Source organism: Lampris incognitus, chromosome 7 (genome assembly GCF_029633865.1).
Source record: "Lampris incognitus isolate fLamInc1 chromosome 7, fLamInc1.hap2, whole genome shotgun sequence".
Classification (NCBI taxonomy): Eukaryota; Metazoa; Chordata; class Actinopteri; order Lampriformes; family Lampridae; genus Lampris; species Lampris incognitus.
The window spans coordinates 9,582,004-9,600,791 of record NC_079217.1 but is presented as its reverse complement, the minus strand read 5'-3'; the positions used below and the strand labels follow the sequence as shown (position 1 = coordinate 9,600,791).

At 49.2% G+C, this 18,788-nt stretch overlaps 1 protein-coding gene across 2 annotated transcripts in view; it reads right to left on the bottom strand.

Moving 5' to 3' along the window:
- Window positions 1-4,765: 4,765 nt before the first annotated feature.
- caln1 (calneuron 1) overlaps window positions 4,766-18,788 on the bottom strand; it is a 159,120-nt gene continuing 145,097 nt past the window's right edge. Inside the window, exons 6-7 of one of the 2 annotated variants that reach the window (XR_008810504.1) lie at window positions 8,203-8,384; window positions 4,766-4,844 (exon numbers count right to left, since the gene is read on the bottom strand). Coding sequence is in view for 1 of the 2 variants with exons in the window: in XM_056283212.1 (XP_056139187.1) it covers window positions 8,257-8,384 (128 nt within the window). In the remaining variant the exon portion in view is untranslated. Of the gene's footprint in view, window positions 4,845-8,160; window positions 8,385-18,788 lie in introns of those variants that run through there. The other variant, XM_056283212.1, reaches the window with a different exon arrangement.

Here is an 18,788-nt window from a genome sequence, read left to right as displayed (position 1 = left end):
CTGACTTTACAGACAATTTTATAGCCATAGTGTTGATTAACTGCAGGAACAGTTAATGTGGGCTTGGATCACACAGCCCTCACACTCACAGCCTCCTGCCCCACAACTGGTAATCTGACACTTGCAAGTCAAAATATCAAATAACTTGTCTAACTTGACGATGAACCTCTCTTTGGAATCAAGTTTGCCTTTCTCAAGAGAAAACTTTACTGCCTGATTCCAGACCTCCTTGAGCTTGGACATGATGGTAACCTTTTTATTGCTAACAGGTGGCTTGAAAAGAGCATTAGCTTTGCTCCACTGACAAATCAGACCAGGGTAGATGTCACCCACCATCTGGTCTACTGGGTAGTTCCTCCTGTCATCTTCACTTTGCTCCCTCAAGTAGATGCCATACCTCAGGATATCCCTCACAGTTGGCAGTTCGGACACCAACAGATCCCGCCCAGTGCCAACAAGATTACTCAAATGAGAACTTGACTTCGTCCTTGTTCTGACTTGAACCATTTTTTTTCAACAACTTCACACTGAAATAATAAAAGAATCCCTTCACAGGTCCCTATTGTCCTTCACAGGTAACTCAGGCTAGTAACAGAATACTCTTTATTAGTCATGAGATTTACTCTCTGCATTTAACCCATCCTAGCTGTGTGGCTAGGAGCAGCGGGAAGCCGCCATGCAGCACCTGGGGCCCAACTCCAGTTACTTCTTCCCATTTCTTTGGTCAGGGGCACAGACAGGAGTATTAACCCTAACATGCATGTTTTTTGTTTGCTTGTTTTTTTTTTTTGGATAGGTAAATATATAGGTAAAAGGCAAGTACACAAATCAATTAACAAATATAGCTAATATAAAACAAGGTAATTTATGTCTAATATTATTATCTATGGCATGGTGGCGCAGTGATTAGCGTGGTCGCCTCACAGCAAGAAGGTCCTGGGCTCGAACCCCGGGGTTGTCCAACCTTGGGGGTCATCCCGGGTTGTCCTGTGTGTGGAGTTTGCATGTTCTCCCCATGTCTGCGTGGGTTTCCTCCGGGGGCTCCGGTTTCCTCCCTCAGTCCAAAGACATGTAGGTCAGGTGAACCGGCCATACTAAATTGTCCCCAGGTGTGACTGTGTCAGCCCAGTGATGGCCTGGCGGTCTGTCCAGGGTGTCTCCCCACCTGCCGCCCAATGACTGCTGAGATAAACTCCAGCATCCTGTGACCCTAAATTAGGATAAGCAGTTTGGATAATGGATGGATGGATTATTATCTATTTGTTCCTCAGGTTCCTAATCAAAACGTACTGACTGGCAATGCCCACAAGAAGAGAAGAGAAGACGGGTGGATAAGGATTCCCAACCTCCCCAACATGCAGTTTTCAGCAACAAGATGGCTACAACTGCCATCCCAACAAGAAGCTAATTTTTTTAAAAACCACATCAAAATAAAAGCCCTCCCCCCTCCAAAACCTAGTCTCTTTCTTCCCGAAAAATAGCAAAATAATCAAAAATGTAATAATAATCAAATGCAAATTGATGTAGGTTAGGGTTATCAGAATTTTAACAAGTCTTCAGATTTGTGTTCTACACACCAAAATGTGTTATTTGAACACCCCTCTCGACTGATTTACAAAAAATACAGAGTATGGCCCTACTACTACTACTACTACTACTACTACAGTTACAGCCCTGGTGTTTAACTGAACTTGAGCTGTTCTGATGCCTTTCTTTACACAAGGTTTGGCTCCATTAGTACTGACTTGGACTCGCTGCCTTAAAGTCTTGGACTTAACCCCTAAAGACTAAATCTGGACTTGGTCTTGGGTGATCTTGACTACAAGGCTGGTGTATATCACATTTTGGATGTGGTACGTGCCTGTTTACTGTTAAAAGGCTGCACATCTTTCCATCACTGTGGGCCCAACCTCAGCAGCTCGCACCGCCGTGTTGTGGCGCTGATGTGATTTCAGATTATTTGATGAGGGCTCGTCACTGAGGCAAAATAAGTAACACAAACTGGCAGACAAACACATCCAAGTGAATTTCAGGGTGAGGTTTCAATATAGGCAATTGTTTTAGAATAACTTCTCAACTACCTCTGAAATAAAAGGCAAGTAGAAACATTTGGGGGGGGGGGATAAATATGTTGTGAAAACTATGGAGCTTTTTACTGTGGTGGGATTCTTTAGTTTTTAATATCTATGTTTTTCACATTATCTTTATTGAGATGACAAAAGACTTCGACATATTACCAGAGGCTTACAAAACAGGGGAGGTCTGAAGTACAATTGAAGGGCAACAAGACAAAATAAAAGGCAAATTATAAACAATGGGGAGATACAATAAACACTTAAAGTAGCGGTACTCGAACATGTACCAGTCAGAGACGCGTGGGTTTCCAGCTCCGCTCCACACGGCGAGGGCAGGACAGGACCCAGATGCAGACGGCAAGGGCAGGCCGGGCGCTGGTCTCTGGTCCCCAGCAGCTCCTTCATATATGTTGTGTGTGTGGTGTGCAGCACGGCATCAAATACACTGCTAGTAAGAGTGTTGTCATGATCTGCAGAACCAAAGAGGCCCATCATCTAAAATATCCTGAGTTTAAATTGGCTGATAATAATCTTGGGGGTATGTGAGAAGGGGAAATATCTGGGACATTATATTACCGACCAAATGACAGACGATGATATTTATAGGCAACGCCGCGTGATGTACGCACAAGCAAACACTGTCACGCAAGTTTGCTCTGTGTTCAGTTAGTGTGAAGATGTCTCTGTTCAGAGCATATTGTACACCACTTTATACTGCCTCCTGTGGTCAAACTACATATTGTACACCGCTTTATACTGCCCCCGGTGGTCAAACTACATATTGTACACCACTTTATACTGCCCCCTGTGGTCAAACTACATATTGTACACCGCTTTATACTGCCCCCGGTGGTCAAACTACATATTGTACACCACTTTATACTGCCCCCTGTGGTCAAACTACATATTGTACACCACTTTATACTGCCCCCTGTGGTCAAACTACATATTGTACACCACTTTATACTGCCTCCTGTGGTCAAACTACATATTGTACACCGCTTTATACTGCCCCCGGTGGTCAAACTACATATTGTACACCACTTTATACTGCCCCCTGTGGTCAAACTACATATTGTACACCACTTTATACTGCCCCCTGTGGTCAAACTACATATTGTACACCACTTTATACTGCCCCCTGTGGTCAAACTACATATTGTACACCACTTTATACTGCACACCTGTGGTCAAACTATATATTGTACACCACTCTATACTGCCCCCTGTGGTCAAACTACAAAAAAGCTTATAAAGCTTAGCTTATAATGATGCTATGAAAATACTGCTAAAAAGACCCAGATGGTGTAGTGCAAGTGGAATGTTTGTGGCTGCAGGAGTCAGCACCTTTCAGGCTCTTCTAAGAAATCTCATTTATACATTTATTTGTCGGTTCAATGACTCTAAAGATGTAATCGTCAGGAGTTTAACTAATGTAAGACTCACTGCCACACACTACCAATCCGGGCAGTGGGACCACTGGTGTAGCTGCCTTCTTATAAGACACTGACTTGTTCCATCGGTGTTATTTTATTGTGTTTACTCTGTGTATTGTCTGGGGTTTGTCTTTTACCTATTTGTCTTTGTCTGTTATGGACCCTGAGTCTGCAATCAAGTTTTGAATTGAATTGAAGTGACTGTATCGCAGGAGGCATGTGGTAGTCTGCAGCCCTCCCCGGATCAGCAGAGGGGGTGGAGCAGCGACCGGGACGGCTCGGAAGAGTGGAGTAATTGGCCAAGTACAATCGGAAGAAAAGGGGAGCGGGGGTGGGATATTCACTGGGTGCCCTAAAGAAATTACACTGCAACCAGAATATCAAAGATTCAGTTCCTTCAGTGTCAATGGACAGGATATGACCTGGGGACCCCCCCCCCGGGACCCCCCCCCGACCTTCTGCTGTCTCATTAAGTTCAAGTTGCTCTGGGGAACTATGTCAGCGAGACGCTTCAAGACTAACCACAGCTGAAAAAGACCAAACCAGAGAATGGGAGAACAGCGGAGGGCCGGAAATCAGTTCTCCATCGATGACGAGACCTGCGGCTCGACAAAAGGAAAGTGGGAGGAGAAAAAACAAACAAAACAAACAGCAGTTTAAAAAAAACCGGTTTTATTGCATCAATGCTTTATCCATTTACTTTTGTACAGATCTCACTATTTACAGATTCTTAATTACTTAGCCTGCCATAAATATTACAACTGAAAGTCTCGCCCTCTAGTCTACACGTTTAAATGTTGTACATGCGAGGTTGTGTGCTTGCCGAGCTATGTTTTCCTACCAGCTATGTTTTCCTACCAGCTATGTACACAAAAGATATTCAACAACAACACTGCAGGAGTCGACCACCACGCTACTGGAGAGACGTGTCGTGTCTCTCCACCCTTATTTCAAGCCGATATGCAGTGATGAAGACATGCATCCGTACTGAAGAGGGAGGGACGGCCTCGCGACTGTCAGTCCCCGAGTCTTACAAAACGAGTTCTCTGAGAACAAATCAGTGGTGCGATGCTTTGCCACTTAACCAGAGTATCACAACAGAGGATTTGCTGGAAATCAGGTGGACATCTTTCCACCGATAACGGTGAGGTGGTGGACTTAAAATAAAATAAAGACAAATATAGTTACCAGTGTGACCTACAAGGTATTGAAGACAGCATTGCGGTGTGCATTCTCCCGAGTCTTGCTCCTTTTCCCAAGTCTCTGAATGAAAACGTTGACAAGTCAAAGGGAGTTGTGTGTTCTCTTTCTGCCACGGGCGAGAGATCTACTCCTATAAACACAGGTTGTTTAAATGTGTGTTCAAATACAAGTGCTGCCTTACCAACTATGCTGGTACATCAAATCCCAAATCCCACCCATACAGATGAGCTAAAAACCCTCGTGCCTTTCAACATTTCGTTAACATCAGCCCGACATTGTGTTTGTAATGCCACGACAATCCTGCTCGATAACACAACCCAGCAGTGCTCAGACAGAGAGACACACACCAATCATAACACGATAACAGTGAGAACAAAATTACAAGTACAGATGTACCTTGATGGAGAGTTTCTACGAGTTCCCAATTTGACCCCTAGATGGCGATCTTGCACAAACTTATAACCTCTGTCGACATTTGTTTTTTCTCTCTCCATATTTTATGGATGAGGGGGTATAGTGCAATGACCAAAAGAAGGAATAACATCCAAAGGATCACCCCAAAATCTGTAGAGCAAACATGGTTCCTGACCCCCCCCACACCCCCTCCCCCCACACCCCGCCCCTCACACAAAATGCCTGTTTGATGGCGTGTGTTTCCAGGTGCGAACAGAGAAAGCGTTCATGTTGTGTTGTGTGGGTCCATCTCTGCACATCGTATGGCTTTGGCCAGAGGGTGGAGGGCGACACAGAAAAGGGGCAGTCCTGACTCTGTGTGTGTGTGTGTATGCGTGTGTGTGTGTGTGTGTGTGTGTGTGTGTGCGCGTTTTCATGTTATTTATTCATTTATTTTGCTGTGAAGCAACCTTTTTTTGTATCGTTTTTTTTTTTGCACCTCCTTTTGACCTCTGACCCGGTTTGAGCAGAGAGTACCATGCACATACAGGCAGACTGTACATCTTCAACACGCTTACACACTAAAGACATGGGACACGTTATTTACAGACGACACTGACCTCTGTTGCATGCAGTACAGTAGATAGCATGGGTGGGTGATCTGTTTTTTTTTTCTTTTTTTCTTTTTCATCCACCCTCGGAGACCCCGCGGGTGTCTGGCGTGTTAGAAAGGAGAGTCGGTGGAGGAGTTCAGGACGACCTTTGCATGGAAAACAATGTGGACTTGATGTCCTGCGAGAAGAAGACGCCTCCTCAGTGACATCTCTGTGTGTGTGTGTGTGGGGGGGGGGTCGAAATTTTTAGAGGTTCAGCAATTTGAGCGTCTATTGTTTTTTCCTGGACCCCCCCCTCCCCCTTTATTTCTCTCCAATTGTATCTGGCTAATTACCCCACTCTTCTGAGCCGCCCCAGGCGCTGCTCCACCCCCCTCTGCTGATCCGGGGAGGGCTGCAGACCACCACATGCCTCCTCCCATACATGTGGAGTCACCAGCCGCTTCTTTTCACCTGACAGTGAGGAGTTTCACCAGGGGGACGTAGCACGTGGGAGGATCACGCTGTTCCCCCCAGTCCCCCCTCCCCCCTGAATAGGCGCCCCAACCGACCGACCAGAGGAGGCGCTAGTGCAGCGACCAGGACACATACCCACATCCGGCTCCCCACCCGCAGACACGGCCAGTTGTGTCTGTAGAGACGCCCGACCAAGCCGGAGGCAACACGGGGATTCGAACCGGCGATCCCCGTGTTGGTAGGCAACACCGTGCCACCCGGACGCCCCCTATGAGTGTAAATCTGGGACGTTCAGCCGAAGAGGCGCGGGGCTGTGTGAAACCCACACACGCTGCAGAATATTAACGATGCGCGCGGTCCCCACGGAGATATTAATATTCATGGGCGTTAGATAACCGGAAATTACCGCCCGCAGCTATCACGTGGCACACTCCTTCACACGGCCGGTCAAGAACGCTGAACATCAGCCCGCAGACGCCACGATGTGAAACGGGAAGGATGGCGGGGTCGCACTGCGGCTCACATCAGGCCTACCACACACTATCTGAACGCCATTTCAGCCAGGTGAGGGTAAGGTTTAGGATTTGGTTCAGATGGTTAATCCGGGTAGCGTGGCGGTCTACTCCGTTGCCTACCAACACGGAAATTGCCGGGTCGGGACCCCGTGTTACTTCCGGCTCGGTCGGGCGTCCCTACAGACACCATTGGCCGTGTCTGCGGGTGGGAAGCCGGATGTGGGTTATGTGTCCTGGTCGCTGCACTAGCGCCTCCTCTGGTCGGTCGGGGGAACTGGGGGAAATGGCGTGATCCTCCCACGGGCTGCGTCCCCCTGGTGAAACTCCTGTCTGTCAGGTGAAACGAAGCGGCTGGCGACTCCACGTGTATCGGAGGAGGCACATGGTAGTCTGCAGCCCTCCCCGGATTGGCAGAGGGGGGCGGAGCAGCGACCGGGACGGCTCGGAACAGTGGGGTAATTGGCCAAGGACAACTGGGGAGAAAAAAATAAAAAACAAAAAAAGTTAAGGTTAGGACCACGGTCGGGGTGGGGGTTAAGATTCATAATAATATGGTCAGAAATGGTTATGGTGGCATCATAGGGGGTCTCCGGAGCTAACGGGCAGGGCCTTCTGACCAGGCGGCGACCCTCGGGGACGTTGCAAATGTCCTGCAATTACAAAGTCAATAACTTTTTTTTCTAAAAATTATTTGTCCGTTAAGATATTAGGGATTAAAAAATTGGCATGTTGGGTGTGTTTGCCTTGATTGACAGGTCTGTCAACCTGGCGGCCGCCGAGGTCCCACCCGTGCTCCACCCCCATTGCCCAATTTTGGATTTTCTGGCCCCAACAACTGACAATATGGTGGCAAGCGTAAAGCCAACTTTAGGCTTCGAAACGGCCCTTCAGAAACCACCGGGCGATGTCCAGTCTACGGTTCTGACACAAGCCGAGCCACCGGTGTGAGTGAAGGGGATCTCTACTGCCCCCTTCAGGGAACCATAATGAGAGGATCAATTCTCTTCTTCCGGTTCTTACTCATTATCTGGGACTGTGGCCCCTTGGCAAATTACCATCCCCCCTTGTCCACTTGTCTGAAGTTGGCAGCACTGTGGCCACACACACACACACACACACACACACACACACACACACACACACAACTCGCCTACCGGAGGTGGAAAAGTGGGGAATTGAGGCGTCCTGAACTCCTGTACCTGTGGTTTCAGCTTCTGTTATTGCATCAGGGAAACAGAGACGACAGAGTTTTTGTTTTGTTTTTTTAATCTGTTTAAACATGTAAAGTCAGCCCTTGAGTGTCCCTGTCAGAGTAAAGGGGGAGGAGTCTCGCGTGACCCCTCGTGCTGGCTCATTTGTTTCATTGGACGCAGGTGGAGAGTATCACTCAGTCCAAAAGAAGAAACAAAAAAACAAAATACTTTGATCTTATTGGTCAGGTGGGGGGGTGGTGTTGGGTGGAGGGATATCATTTGTAGTTCTTTTCATATAAACAGGGATGTGACCTCACCAACTGGCATGCACATGCAGGTTGGCTTTATCCCTCCGCTCACAGTGGGCGCAGCTACTCCATGCCATTTCGCAGCATCTGATTGGCCGCGATGAGCATGACGCTGATGATGAAGGCCATGGCGAAGGCGCAGATGAGGCTCTTCCTCACGCATGTCTGACGGTTCTTCTTGGAAGGGTGCACTGGAAAGTGAGAGGGGGAAAAAAAGGGGAGGGGGAACAAAAGGGAGGGTTAAAAAGGTCAAACCGGTGGCAGGTGGAGGGTTTGGCAGTTTCTGTCGTGCGCTCTGAGAAGTGCTACTTCCTGTGACCAACACAGACTCGGCCTATCAGCGGGTGAGACCCGGCGTTGCTAGGCAGAAATGACGGCTCCCATCAGAAGCCTGGCTGATGGGAAGAAGGAGCTGTACGTCACTGGAAAGCGACAACGACAATGATGACCACAATGATGACCACAATGATGACCACAATGATGACCACAATGATGACCACAGACCAGCAACACGGACAATCTGGTGGCTTCAGAATGAAAAGTCCAAGGTCAGTTTGATGTTTGATGTTTTATGATCGTTGCCACCAGTGATAATTACATTTAATGGTCAGTCACAACGACTTTTAACTCATACTTTTTTTTGGGGAGGGATTTTCCCCCCCTTTTCTCCTCAATTGTACTTGGCCAATTACCCCACTCTTCTGAGCCGTCCCGTTCGCTTCCCCACCCCCTCTGCCGATCCGGGGAGGGCTGCAGACTACCACATGCCTCCTCTGATACATGAGGAGTCACCAGCCGCTTCTTTTCACCTGACAGTGAGGAGTTTCACCAGGGGGACGTAGCACGTGGGAGGATCACGCTATTCCCCCCAGTTCCCCCTCCCTCCCTGAACAGGGCACCCCAACCGACCGACCAGAGGAGGCGCTAGTGCAGCGACCAGGACACATACCCACATCCGGCTTCCCACCCGCAGACACGGCCAACTGTGTCTGTAGGGACGCCCGACCGAGCTGGAGGTAACACTGGGAATTCGAACTGGTGATCCCCGTGTTGCTAGGCAACGGAATAGACCGCTACGCCACCCGGACGCCCCCTACTAACACTTTTAAACGATGAGCCACCTGTCATTGTTGCTATGGTCAATGCACCCAGTACGAGATTTGAGTTTGACTGAACTTTGACCCGAAACGCTTGTTCAATTGCCATTACAACATTCCAGAATGTTCCTATTACAATCACCCCATCGTCTGTTTATTAATGGGGGCTCATACAGTTGTCGAAAATCCAATGAACACCACCCTATTGTTCCCGTACCTGTTTGCTGTGGACCAGCTACACCAGACTGATCCAATAAAAAATAGGTCAGTTTTTGTGCTGCAGTTCCGTTCATGCTCTGCACATCATCCATCTTCACACGAGGGGCTCATGTTAAGGTCACAAATGCACAAAAAAGCATATTCATCTCCCGTTTGTTCGCCTCCATGTCTGCAGAGCAAATGAATGAACTTGGTCGACACGGTCTACTGTAGCTCATGTGTTTCTACTTTTTATTCAGCAGCAGCATCTGAAACCACAGCGGAGCGGTGGTGGTGATGTGCACTGGTGACTTGTGGTGACGCTGATGGACAATCGTAAATTGCCAGACCGTAAACGGGCCTTAAGTGCTGCATTCTGAGGAGCGCGCTGCAATACTACCTTAAAAATAACAGGATCAAAATGGTTTTCAAACATCTGTTTCTTACTCTCTCAGTTTCCATTCCTATTCTTCACCATAGATACGGAAAACTCGTTCTTCTCCTGCAAATAAGGAGAGTCAGCTCATCTATAATTCATCACCCAAGTGCTGTATCATACAAATCGTTTTAGGTTTAAAGCTGGGCCTGTCGCACACATCACACATACTCGGGTTGTGCTTTATGGGGAAAGACGTGGCTAAAAAACAAAAACAAGTACAAACACGAGAACACAGCGAAATGTGCTCACTTACATAAGGGCTTGAGACACTTGAGACACTTATGTGGTGTGGTGCTTGCACTGCTGCCTCACAGCAAGAAGGTCCTGGGTTGTTTCCTGCCTGGGGCGGCGGGGGCACTGGGGGAGTTGCGTGTTCTCCCCAGGCCTGCTGGTGTGCAGGGGCTATCTGTGTGTACTCCGCATGTTCTCCCTGTGCTCAGGTGGGTTATCTGTACACTAGGGGCCTCGCTGTGTGGAGTTGGCATGTTCTCCTCCTGCTCACATGGGTTTCCTCCAAGAACTCCAATAAAAAACATGCAGAACACTCTCCTGTCCTGTCCTTGACCACGACATGGATGTCCACCTGGAATTGGTCCCTGGGCGCTGAAGGAAAGGCCTGCCCACGGTTCCCGGCTGCCCCTGGAGGAAGGACGGCACGATGGGAAAACTGCAGGAGGAACATTTCTTCGGCCATCACTCCCCGCATGGATGTGTGTGTGTTCCAGTGTGGAGCTGTAAGACGAATAAAGTCTCTCGTCTCGTCTCCTCTTGAGGAAACTGTCATGAGCGTGCACGCAATCACACAGATATGGACACACACACCAGAATGTGCATGGGAAACAAACAGCCCTGCCTTCCCCCACGCACAGTCTCATGGAAAACACAAGTCAACATTTATGCATGTATCTACCTTCGCACACACACACACACACACACACACACACACACACACACACACACACACACACACTCACAGGCTCTCAACATGAGATCACTCTGGCTCAATCAAGCTCCACTGTGAGCTGTGGACTGGTAAGTCAGCAACTCTCTGCCTCCCTGGAGCTGGTCTGCAGACTGTGTATGGCTGAGACGGGGGGGGGGGGGGGGGGTTACGGGGGCCATGATAATTAGGGGGACCGGGGCCAAAAACCCGCAGGTATACAATTCTGGGTAGACGGCTCACTCCCTCACTCATTCCATTTTTAGCTTTCAATTCTGCAAGCACCCAAGTCATCACAAATGCTTCCTGACTGCTGTTCAAAGTGAATGCAATGTGAAAAGTGGGACATAGACAACAACTGCTAACATCTGCCGTGCAGGGCCGAGGCATCGAGCAGTGTCTTCTGAGTTGGCAGTCTCTGGTTGTGAGATGCCATTTCTGGCTTTAATGTACAGCAAAAAGTGATATTTAGCTAGCTGGAAGGTGACACCAGTTTAGAATTGTTATGTAATTGACAGAAGAATCCACATGGAGCTTAAGACTTGGTAGCATTTGTGAGTGAGTCTCCACACCGTATCATAGTATTGTAGTGACCGGGGGAAGCTGTCGCTCTGACTGTCGGCGGCTCCGTGCTGGGGGAGCGCGGGGGCACATGGGACTGTTGGTGTAGAGTTGAAATTGTTATGATTTATGTTTTAAATGTTGTGTTTATGTTTTGCTTAGTGTGTTCTTTGTTTGGGGGTTAGACTCGGACTGGGTAGATGACTGTTACTGACTGACTGACCTTAGGACTGTGACTTACACTGATGTCACCAGTTGCAACATCGGGGGGGGGGGGCTCGTTATGTTGTTATCAGTTCTGGCTGATGTGTAAATAAAAGAGTACTCTTGGGGTCATGCGATGTATGGGGCATGGGAGCTGTGGTTAAAAAGAGATCTCTTCTTCCACGTAGGCTCGCCACATTGGCGTGAGAAGTGGGATTGAGCTGACTGAATGGAGGGAGACATCAAGAGACTGCAGCGGGACCTTGTGCAGACCTGTTGGTGCTTGGAAAACTTGGCATGGCAAAAGACGGAGCCTGCCAGAGATGGAAGTTTTCCAGCCCATGGCTCCAGTGCACCGTGGCCCCACCGCCTCCTAGAGGCCAGGAGGGCCAATACAGGGGAACGCCTGCTGCCCGCTGCCACCGACCGCCTCCTAGAGGCCAGGAGGGCCAATACAGGGGAACGCCTGCTGCCCTCAGTCACCAACCGCCCCCTAGAGGCTAGGAGGGCCAATACAGGGGAACGCCTGCTGCCCTCAGTCACCAACCGCCCCCTAGAGGCCAGGAGGGCCAATACAGGGGAACGCCTGCTGCCCACTGCCACCGACCGCCCCCTAGCGACTGGGAGGGATGCTGTGCATGGAATGCTAGTCAAGCTGCCCAAGTTCAACAGGATGACACAGCTAGAGCTGTACCTCTTGCAAGTCCAGTTAGTGGCATGGCACAGTGGATGGAGCAACAAGGAAGCTGCCATACACCTGGCTCTGGCGTTGGAGGGAAAGGCTTTGCAGGTGTTCCTCGACCTAGCCCCAGTGGAGCAGCGGGACTGCCAAGCCCGAAACATTGTGCTGGAGAGGCGATTCGGGTCACGACTCTTCACTGGCCAGAGCAGGGAGCAGCTAGCCAGCCGCCACCAAGAGGGAGAGAGCCTGGGTACCATTGCTGCAGATGTGCAGCTACATGCCCAACATGGTTTCCCACAGTTCGACACAGCCACTCAAGAGGAGCTGGCCCTTCACGCTTTCCTGCGGGGGCTCAGATCGGAGCGGTTGTGCCAGCATGTTCGCCTCACCATGCCTCAATTACTCAGTGAGACTCTCTGTGAAGCTTAACGGGCTAAGGTGGTACTCTCTATGTGGCTTACCCACCAGAAGGCCCCTCCACTCTCTAACCAAACGTCAGGCTGGCCAACGACAATGACGAGGAAGAGGTAGAACAGGTCAACCAAGTTTGGCTTCCACCACAGCAGTCTCAGCAATGGCCTCCAACATCCAGGTGACATCCACCCCGGCTGACTGACCACTGTTACCGGTGTGATGAGCCTGGTCACATAGCCCGCAACTGCCCAGCACCAGCACCGAAAGCCAGAGTCACCCAGCTAGCAGGGAAGCGACGGCGGAGTGGCCTAGTGAGGGGACCGCCAATCCAGTCTCCAGCCCCCCTTCAAGTTTGATGCACGCTGGTTGACCACCTAGGTCACACCAAAGGACTATATCTGGACTGCCAACTTGACAGTTGATCCTGCTGGGCACTGGTAGACACAGGGTCTGCCAGTTCCCTGGTGTGACCTGGCATCCTCCGGGGTACCACCGGCCCACTCTTGGTGGCATGGTCATCAGCCAATGCCCAGCTGATGACAGGATAGGAGAGAAGGCTGGGATGAGAGGGAAGAAGCCACCGCAAGTCCAGGCTGGACACCAGGAGCTAGCACACGAGTTCTGGCTCACCAACATCCAAGACCTGTGTGCATCATTGGCCTGGACCTGCTGACCCGCTGGGGAGCCCGTGTTAACATGTCAGAAGCAACCATCCCCCTCGGCATGAAGACCATGGCACTCCGGCCTGGCTGGGGGAGGAGTTGGCTCAGGGACCGGCGAGCCAGTTGCAGAGTAGCTGCCGCACAGCAGGCTCAGAGCCCCGTGTGGCACTGGAGTGCCGCTGCTGCCAGCAGTGGGAAGAACGGGGTCAGATGACGCTGATGGTGGCGGCCATCCAGACCGCCAGCAACGAGGAGAGGTGGTTCCAGTTGACCACACAGCAACTGAGACAAGGCGGCACCCCGAGTGGACAGAGGTGTCAGCGCTGGGGCCCGAGGTAAAGGCCTACCACTCTCAATGGGCCACTTTGAGCTCCACGGTGGGTTGACGTATTGGAGGTGGCAAGCTCCCGGATGAGGAAGTGGCCTTATGGAGCTATTGGTGCCCTGTGTGCCAAGTCCTCAGGTTTTCCAGATGGGTCATGGGTCGGTGGTGGTGGGGCACTATGGGAACACCAAGACCCTCCACTGCCTCCAGGGGTGGTTCTACTGGCCTGGCTGTCGACGAGACGTGGCATTGCACGTGCACTGCTGCCACTCCTGTACCCGCTGGGCCTGGGCCGGTTCCGGAGTTTGGCAGAAGAGGGCATACAACACACAGTGTTTCGGGTGGACTGTTTGCCAGCAGCAACACCCTGGACATTTGAGGGACTATGTATTGCATAGTGGGGTCGTCGTGGACGACGGACACCTCAGGTGGGGGTTATGTAGCGACTGGGGGAGGCGGTTGCTCCGACTGTCGGTAGCTCTGCGCTGGGGGAGCGCAAGGGCTCTTGGGACTGTTGGTGTAGAGTTGATTTATGTGTACATGTTGTGTTCATGTTTTGGTTATTGTGTTGTTTGTTTGGGGGTTTGACTCGGACTGGGTAGAGGACTGTTACTGACTGACCGACCTTGGGACCGTGACTTAGACTGATGTGGGCAGTTGCGACATCGGGGGGGAACGTTGTTATGTTGTTGTCAGTTCTGGCCGGTGTGTATGGGTCATGGGAGTTGTGATTAAAAACATATCTCTGCCTCTCGACTCCTTCCACGCAGGCTCGCCACAGTATCTATCTATCTATCTATCTATCTATCTATCTATCTATCTATCTATCTATCTATCTATCTATCTATCTATCTATCTATCTATCTATCTGTCCGTCTGTCCATCTATCTATCTAGCTTTCTATCTATCTATCTATCTATCTATCTATCTATCTATCTATCTATCTATCTATCTATCTATCTATCTATCTATCTATCTATCTATCTATCTATCTATCTATCTGTCTGTCTGTCTGTCTGTCTATCTATTTAGCTTTCTATCTATCTATCTATCTATCTATCTATCTATCTATCTATCTATCTATCTATCTATCTATCTATCTATCCGTCCGTCCGTCCGTCCGTCCGTCCGTCCGTCCATCTATCTATCTATCTATCTGTCTATCTGTCTGTCTGTCTGTCTGTCTGTCTGTCTATCTATCTACCTACCTGTCTGTCTGTGTGTCTGTCTGTCTGTCTGTCTACCTGTCTGTCTGTGTGTCTACCTGTCTGTCTGTGTGTCTGTCTCCCTGCCCTCCTACTGAACCAGTTACATCATCTAGATAGATAAATAGAAAGAAACACAGATGGACAGACAGGCTGGCAGGCAGACAGACGGACACAGATTGGTCCTTTATAATTCAGGGCTCTGGCTCTTTGGAGTCAAGCATCGTAGTGCCTGAAGTCCCATGTGTCCAGATGCTGCTGCTGTATGTGATGAGATAAGAGGAGATCTGAGGTCCATGCATTTTACTCTCAGTACATGGCGTGACTCAGCAACAACACACACACACACACACACACACAAGCCCCATTGAAGAACCACGTCTAACTGCAAAATTCATTTTGATTTTCTAAGGACCCTGAATATACTAAAATAGTTTTTTGTTGATTCATGAAAGGGTTTGGTAGAGTGAGCGAACTGCACCGGCCTCTATGCTGCAAACCTTTAATCCATCCATCCATCCATCCATTATCCGAACCGCTCATCCTGTTCTCAGGGATGCTGGAGCCTATCCCAGCAGTCACTGGGCAGCAGTCGGGAGAGACACCCTGGACAGGCTGCCAGGCCATCACACAGGGCCGACATACACACACACACACACATACATTCACACCTAGGGACAATTTAGTACGGCCGATTCACCTGACCTACGTGTCTTTGGACTGTGGGAGGAAACTGGAGCTCCTGAAGGAAACCCATGCAGACACGGGGAGAACACGCAAACTTCACACAGAGGACGACCCAGGACAACCCCCAAGGTGGGACTACCCCGGGGTTCAAACCCAGAACCCTCTTGCAGTGAGGCGACTGCGCTACCCACTGCACCACCGTGCCACAAACCTTTAATCATACATGCTAATGCACACTTTAAGAGCATTTCAACAGAAGGGTGTGATGTTTGCCAACGAGGCGCGCGCACACACACACACACACATACAATCAGAAACACACAAATGTCAAAATTCACAGCACGCCGGACACAAACGAGAGAAATGAGGAATCCGCGGCAGGACACCAACTTCATTTTAGAGAAGATGCATCAGAGCTGGGACGTTCATGGATCACAGCTGATTTTCATGCACATCAGAGAGCGATTTAACTTGGCAGCCGGCTGCACTCCCGTGACGAGTCTTACACCACACACACACACACACACACACACACACACACACACACACACACACACACACACACACACACACACACACACACACACACGTCCTCCCACAGAATCTATCCTCGCAGTTTGTTCAGTGGCGAAGCACTGCCTAGTCAGCGTAGATGAATCAGCGATTAGATTCTTTCTCCTTTTTTTGTTTTTCATCTCTGTGCTGTATTGATTCCTGACTCCGACTAAAGTAGGGGGAAAAATAAAATGCCTTTTGTTACTTCAATATATCAGCAAGGTGAGGCCATAAGCAATGGAACAGCATGATGAACCGTGTGTGTGTGTGAATGGGCTTTTGACTGCGGGTATTGATTCCTGGATTACTGAGCACATTCAGGTGTGGCTCGTGTGGCAGGTGGCCTCTTGTGGACCTTCGGGGCTGGCGGATGCTGTTGCCCTGGATGGATCTGGTCCATGGTGCTTATGGTAACGATTTCGAACGGGTCTCGGCACCAGTGTAGTGGATGTGGACAGGGGATAGAAGGAGGCAACTCTCAACGACCGTTTTTCAGCATTTACTGGCTCTGCAGAAGACAAACACAACACACTTCTGGTATCTCTTCTGCACCTCTGCTCCTCATCAGTGCAATACGGCACTGTGAGGGGAAGGCGGAAGCTACGGAAGCACAAGAGGTACAGAAGGAGGGACATGAAGTAACATCATTTCCGCAGGGAATATTAATAACCGTAAATTAAAACAATAACTCAATAAGATAAAATTCACAAATATTTAAATCCAGTTCCATCCAGTTTCCAAGCCGCTTATCCTAATTAGGGTCGTGGGATACTGGAGGCTCTCCTAGCAGTCATAGGGTGGAAGGCGGGGAAACACCCTGGACAAGTTAAATTATAAATAAATTCAACAATGCTAATTAGAAATAAAGAAATTAATTAAGGGCGTTTTTTTTTAACTCCGTTACATTAGTCACCATCATAAACGTGACCAGAACAGTGCGAGCACGCTCTAATATCTGAAGCTGCTCTGCTTCCGAAGTTTCTTTTTGTCATATATAAAGTTGTAATGCTAGTCCTGTGACTCTGTCATCCACAGTATATGAAATCTTAAAAATTTCAACATGCCAGAAATCAAATCTTTAATTAATCAATCCGAGATGGTGTGACTAACAGCTGCCACAGTGCACTGCTCTCTATATTTAGCTATTCACTCTTGTCCCTCTTACTTGAGAAGGATTTGTCACAGGAACATCTCCCCAGTATACAAGTCAAATTCCCTGATAAGCAAGCTGTCATGCTGAACAATAAAACTTGACCAGAATGAAAATTTGCCATCGCTCACTGTCACATGCTGTCACGAGCCACGTTTCAATGGAAGCTAATATTCCGATTATAATCTGTTTAAAAGTCCAAACGGAGCCAAGTCGATTTTATTTGTGTAGCCCAATATCACAAATTATAAATTTCTCCCAAAGGGCTTTACAGCAACTCAACATCCTGTTCTTAGACCCTCGCATTGGATAAGTAACAACTCCCTTAAAAAAAAAAAGCCTTTAACAGGGATAAAAAATAGGAAGAAACCTCAATCAGAATAAACAGGCCCAAACCAACCGAAATTTCAATTGCTTACAGAGGAGTAGTTAAAACCTTTTCATAGGGCATCCAGGTGGTGTGGCGGTCTATTACGTTGACTACCAACCTGGGGATCGCCGGTTCGAATCCCCATGTTACCTCCAGCTTGGTCGGGCGTCCCTACAGACAGAACTGGCTGTGTCTGCTGGTGGGAAACCGGATGTGGGTGTGTGTCCTGGTCACCGCACTAGCGCCTCTTCTGGTCGGTCGGGGCGTCTGTTCGGGGGGGAGACTGGGGAGAAATAGCGTGATCCTCCCACGCGCTACGTCCCCCTGATGAAACTCCTCACTGTCAGGTGAAAGGAAGCGGCTGGCGACTCCACATGTATCGGAGGAGGCATGTGGTAGTCTGCAGCCCTCCCCGGATTGGCAGAGGGGGTGGAGCAACGACCGGGACGGCTTGGAAGAGTGGGGTAATTGGCCAGGTGCAATTGGGGAGAAAAAAAGGGGGGGGGGGTGCAAAAAATAGTGTGCATGTGACCACCACAGCTATGGATAACCTCTGATCATGTCAACATATGGATATTTTTCTGACAGCCTCGCACTCAAACATGGAACCTGCGTCGCCTGGTGTTGGCAGCGTGTTTGGAGCGAAGTTCAACACTGTGAACAAAGAAAAACAAAAGCCTTTGCTCGTTGAATCATTTCCCAATGAAGCGGTTTCGTGAGAACAATAACAATGTGGTTGTGTGACAGGTCCATTTCCCTGGGAAGAACTGGGGCTGAATACTGAGCAGGCTGCAGGACTGTGAGAGCCATTTTGTGTGGCAAAGCTTTATTTGCTCTTCAGTTTGGACTCCTCTTAAGTCATCAGCCAAACACGTTTTGGTCTGGTTCACAGACGCAGCGTTATCTTTTTAGTAAATAAATAAATAAATAAATAAACTACCGCGGATCAAACTTGCACCAAAGTCTGGTCGCATCACTAAGAAGGTATAATTCACCCGTGTGAGACGTATCGACGTGTTAACATTCAACACATCCCGTGGATCAGAACGGGAAAAGATCTGAAGTAACTCTGTCGCTCAGTTGGTGAATCTAGGACGGACATTTTT